The sequence below is a fragment of the Lampris incognitus genome, chromosome 19, assembly GCF_029633865.1.
Source record: "Lampris incognitus isolate fLamInc1 chromosome 19, fLamInc1.hap2, whole genome shotgun sequence".
Taxonomy (NCBI): Eukaryota; Metazoa; Chordata; class Actinopteri; order Lampriformes; family Lampridae; genus Lampris; species Lampris incognitus.
The window spans coordinates 28,698,913-28,704,912 of record NC_079229.1 but is presented as its reverse complement, the minus strand read 5'-3'; the positions used below and the strand labels follow the sequence as shown (position 1 = coordinate 28,704,912).

Genomic DNA, 6,000 nt, shown 5'->3' with positions numbered 1-6,000 from the left:
TTGGGAGAGAGATCCCTCCTCTGTTGCTCTCCCTGAGGTTTCTTCCTATTTTTTCTCCCTTTTAAAGGTTTTTTTTTGTTTTTTTGTTTTTGTTCCTTATCTGATGCGAGGGTCTAAGGACAGGATGTTGTGTTGCTGTAAAGCCCCTTGAGGCAAATTTGTGATATTGGGCTATACAAATAAAATTGACTTATAAACGGGGATTAAATTGGGCCGGGGTTGTGCGGGGTTCAGCACCGCCAACGTCATCCGGCAGGATAGAGCACCGGAAAAAAAACTTCGACAAAAAATTAATTTACTCATACATTTTTACTCTGCCTGGCCATTCAAATAAATAACGATTCATGTTTTTCAAGTTTGGCCTGTCTCTGTCTGTCACGTTCATGTACGTGCACGTGACGTCAGATGAGAGTGAGTATGCCACGCAGTTCGTCTGATTATTCCGACTAAACAATGTCCTCGTCTATCAACATTTCCATTTAGGCAAACCTCTGTAAACTTAATTAACTACAAACCAGCGACCATGGCCATTCATTATCTTCAGGTTGGGTTTTTTTTTTTAAGCAAGGCAAACTCAGACAGCCGAGTAACATGTTTTAGTGAGCTAGGTATGGCCGTGGTGTTAGCAGCCAGTGCCATTTTTCTAAACTTAATTTTGTGCCTGTAAATTGATGTGAACCATCCCGTTAACCAAGTCCAGCTGGAGGCCAGCATGTGGCATTTGGTGGATTGCAAGGTAGAGAGAAAAATAGGTCAGAAACCGTGACAGGTTTAATAACAGAATGTAAATTACTCTTTCTCTGTGGTGGTTTTAACTGTAATATTAGCCTACCGTTTCCATTGTGTGTATTGTGCTGTGTGTAACCTATAGATTATGGTTAGCAAGATTGCGAGGAAACGGTGATTGAAATTTTATGGGACTTTGAAAAGTCAGGGAAAGCTTTGGAAATTTGAAAAGGTGTGCCTGCGTGTCTTTGTAAAATGTAAATGAATTCCAGAATAGAATAGAATAGAATATTCTTTATTAGTCATTTTGTATACACATACAAATGAAATTTACTCTCTGCGTTTAACCCGTCCTAGCTGTGTAGCTAGGAGCAGTGGACAGCCACCGTGCAGTGCTCGGGGACCAACTTGTTATTTCTTCCCAATTCCTTGCTCAGGGGCACATGTGAGGCTGCACCCTAGATGACGACACTATTTGGTGCTCTATGGTGTCCCTTGGCAAGATTCTCTGTTGTTCGGTGGCACAACAGATTAATGTAACTGTTAAAGACACTGTTTTATTCACATTACTTTGTATTATTGTTCTCTTCTTTAGTGGTAACACCAGCTATAGATACACAAGAGAGTGAACTTATTGTCATCAGCTGTAGTTTTACGCACTGCCATCAGTGTCTAAAATGACTTCGATTAGCGTTTTAGTGTTCAGAGCAGATGGCTTTCTCACCTTGTAATATTTTATTTACAGTTTGTCAAATGATATCAATTGGATTTTGTAGTCTATGCGCGCACACGTACAACCATGGACACTAATGTAAAAGACTTTTGTGCCTTGTAGGTACCTGTAGCTTTGGGATTTACAGGATGCGCATGCGTGAATGAGTTGCTTGTCAGATAATAGGTAAGCATGTGGCTGTAGGTTGCACGGGGTGAAACAATAAAAGTTATGTTTACAGTGATGCACTGTTGTCAAGCCTCGTCCATATAACATGGTGTCAGAGGTTAAGGCGGAAGAAGATAATGGCGCAGTTTCAACCTCCACTGCATTTGAGTCTGCAAGGCAATCTTGCTGGAAACTGGAGAAACTGGATCCAGCACTTCGAGCTCTTCTGTACTGCCAGCAGCATCGCGGAGAAATCAGAGAAGGTGCAGTGTGCAACGTTTCTTCACGTCGATCAAACTAATTGATACATTCATCTGTGGGGACGACGAGAGAAACAAAATAGACGTGCTGAAGAGGAAGTTTCAGGACTACTGTGAACCAAGAAAAAACTTATCGTATATACGGCATATGTTCTGCCACCCAATGACTGCTGGGATAAGCTCCGGCATCCCCCCCCTTGACCCTGAGGGCAGGATAAGCGGTTTGGATAATGGATAGATGGATGGATGTTCTTCACACAAGCCCAGAAACAGGCGGAAACCATTGATTCACATGTCACGGAGTTAAAAACAAAAGCCTATTACATTACAGAGGTGTTCCAGCAGGCTATCGCGCAGATGATTGAAGGTCTGGATGGTGTTGTCATCATCACTGATGACTTGCTTGTTTGGGGAGACTCCATGGAAGTTCATGACCACAGGCTGAGGATGTTGTTGGAGAGAGCGAATGAGCACAATCTGAAACTTAACAAAAACGTGTTTTATCGGGACAAAAGAAATCAAAGACATCGGACACACACTCAGCGCCAGTGGACTGAGACCGGACGAGGATAAAGTGAGAGCAGTGACACAGCTACCACCACCACAGAATAAGCAGGAGCTGGTGAGATTCATGGGGATGATCTCTGGCCAAGTTTATACCTAACTTGTCAGACATCAGTGCTCCTTTAAGGAAGCTGCTAGAAGGTGACACAGAGTGGCACTGGGAGGAAACACAAAAGAGGAGCTTTGAACACCTTAAACAGCTGGTCACCAATGCTCCAACTCTGAAGTTTTAATGACGTCAACAAACAAATCGCACTGTCAGTAGATGCCAGCTCAGAAGGCATCGGAGCAGTCATCCTACAGGATGACAACCTGTAGCTTATGGGTCAAGGGCACTCACTGACTGTCAGTGCAGGTATGCACAAATAGAAAAGGAGCTACTTGCTATTGTCTACGGATATGAGAAGTTTCATCAGGATGTTTATGTAAAAGACATTCAGGTTGAGAGTGACCACAAGCCGCTGGAAAGCATCTTTAAAAAGCCTTTACACCAAGCTCCTATGAGGCTGCAGAGGATGCTGCTTCGGCTACAAAGATACAGCCTTAAAGTCACTTATCGGACAGGCAAGGAGCTTAATATTGCAGACGCGCTAAGTCAAGCGTTCCTCGCAGAGCAGAAATGCAGCTACTAAAAGACATTACATTAAGAGGATGGCCAAAAGAAAGAAGTGCAGTGCCTAAAGAATTTCAGCCTTATTGGACATGAAATCATACACACGCACATCTGGCCTGATGTTCAAAGCAGCAAAGCTTATTGTTCCACACCAGCTGAGACAAGAAATTCTTAACAAATTCCACGAGTCCCGCTTAGGAATTGTTAAGTGCAAAGAAAGAGCCAGAGATATTCTGTATTGGCCATACATGTCTTCACACATTGAGGAGATGGCAGTGTGCGATTTGTAACGAGAACAGGAACAGCAATCGGAGATAGCCGTTACTCTCACACCTAATACCAGTCAGCCTGTGGGAGAAAGTAGGGACTGATCTCTTTCACTTCAGAGGATCTGAGTTTCTGCTATGCGTGGACTATTTCTCAAAGTTCCCATAAATCGCCAAGTTGAGGGATACCACCAGCAGCAGTGTCATAGTTGCACTGAAATCGATGCTTGCAAGGCATGGCATTCCTGATGTTATCTCCGATAATGGTCCTTGCCATGCCAGTGCTGAGTTCAAAGACTTCGCGGAAAGCTGGGAATTCAGGCACATCATGTCTAGTCCTGGTCATGCCCAGTCGAATGGTCAAGCAGAAAGGACAGTACAGACTATAAAAAATCTGCTGGAAAAAAATCAGTGTAATGGTGACCCCTACTTTTCACCGTTGGAGTATCGCAACACACCATTGGAAGGTGTAGGGTCATCACCAGCTCAGTTGCTGATGGGACGGCGGCTGAGAGGAAAACTGCCAACCTCAACATCACTGCTACCTCCAGAGGGAACTGTCCAAGTACGCAGGCAGTTGAGAGAAAAGCAGGAGAAGCAAAAACTCTACTTCGACAGGCAAACAAGGAGACCGTCTGACCTGCAAGCGGGAGAAAATGTCAGGGTGCAAAGAGGAGAGCCATGGCAGCCAGCCGTGGCCCTGCACAAACACCAGCAACCGCGATCTTTCGTGGTTCGCACACCAGATGGGAGACTGTACACGAGAAATCGAAAGTATCTGCAGAAAACAGATGAGAAAACCTTTCGATCAGCAAGTGAACAGGACATCAACCTGGACATGGACCCAGGGATGACAGACTGTGTGACACAAGAGACAAACAGGCAACATGCACAAGCTCAACTGAGCACACAGTTGTTGCAGACCAAAAAGAGACACCCGATGAACACTCTGAAACACTCATCAAACCAGATCTGGTAGACATGTAAGACTACTATTAGATACGGAGAGCAGGTTGAGGATAATCATGTGACATTGAAAGTCTCTTGTGCTTCTGTTTAAGATGTTACGGTTCAAGATGTTGTGGGTTACGGGGTCTTCTAAGTAAACTTAGTGGTTGCAACAGTTACAGTGTGTAAAATTTCTGTTTAAAAAAGGAGGGGGTGTAATGTAATGTAATAGGCTTTTGTGCCTTGTAGGTACCCGTAGTTTTGGGATGTACAGGATGCGCATGCGTGAATAGTGAGTTGGTTGTCCAGAGATATATGAGCATATGGCTGTGGGTTGCACGGGGTGAAACGATAAAAGTTATGTTTACAATGATGCACTGTTGTCAAGCCTCATCCATATAACAGAAACAACAGAGCCCCCCATAACAAATCCCAATTCAACCCCTGCTTATAAGTCATAACTATTACATTTTCTGGACCATCACAATTCTCTTAATAACTTTTAATCATGAAGGTCCGTAGATGCTTCGTGCAGATTGGATGTACAACCTAAAACGTTTGTGGAAAACGTAGGTTTTGCATATTTTGTAAGCGGCACCTAGTGGCTGAAAACGTGTTTATGATGCCATTATTGTTATTTATTTATCCCCACCCCCCTTTTTTTTCCCTGCCCAACTGTATGTGGCCAATTACACCACTCTTCTGAGCCGTGCCGGTCGCTGCTCCGCCCCCTCTGCCGATCTGGGAGGGCTGCAGACTGCCACATGCCTCCTCTGATACATGTGGAGTCGCCAGCCACTCCTTTCACCTGACAGTGAGGGTTTTCCCCAGGGGAACATAGGGTGTGGGAGGATCACACTATTCCCCCCAGTCCCCACCCCACACCCCACACACACACACACACACACAGGCACCCCGACTGACCAGAGGAGGCACTAGCGCAGCGACCAGGATACATACCCACATCTGGCTCCCCACCCGCAGACACAACCAATTGTATCTGCAGGGACGCCCGACCAAGCCGGAGGTTACACAGGGATTCGAACTGGCAATCCCCATGTTGGTAGGCAACGGAATAGACCGCTACGCTACCCGGACGCCCCTATGATGCCATTATTAACAGTTGCATCGTAGTCTTATGTTAATAAGCATTTTATAAGGACTTGTAATGGAATAACGAACACTTACTACATGCACTTCATGTAAAGACTTGCCAAAGGTTCTCAGCGGAAAACTGAATATCAACATTTCTAACAAAGTGGCCATGAAGTCATGTCTCTACCCTGGTTAGATACTCCTAAATGTAGAGACAAGGCATTTTGAGATGAATAAGCTTTGTGGACAGATGCTACAGTTGAGGGTACAAGTGAGTAAACTTGAATAAACTAGAATGCCTTGATTGTTATTGCACAAGTATGAGATTCAGTTTGTAACTCCCCAAGTTTCATGCTTGGAGTGAAAAGAAATATAAGAAAATAAAAGTTTTGCTCTTGATATCTGTGGCAAATACATGACTACATATAGTATAGTATGTTTAGGTTCGGTCAACCCAACATCTAGTAGCTGCAAGCTAATGGGAGACACCATACTGCTCCCTAATTATGACTTACAAGAAATAGATTTCTAAAACTCAACAATATTCTTGTAATTATATATATATATATATATATATATATATATATATATATATATATATAACTTTGTTAACAGAAACAGTCAACGGTAGGGAGAGTGCCCAACAAA

General features: G+C 43.9%; 1 protein-coding gene across 1 annotated transcript in view; it reads left to right on the top strand.

The window, feature by feature from the left end:
• The first annotated feature begins 3,532 nt into the window (after positions 1-3,532).
• The window catches only part of ptprn2 (protein tyrosine phosphatase receptor type N2), a 192,591-nt gene continuing 190,123 nt past the window's right edge, over positions 3,533-6,000 (top strand). The window contains exon 1 of the mRNA XM_056299232.1: positions 3,533-4,169. Coding sequence (XP_056155207.1) covers positions 3,533-4,169 — 637 coding nt within the window. The remainder of the gene's footprint in view (positions 4,170-6,000) is intronic.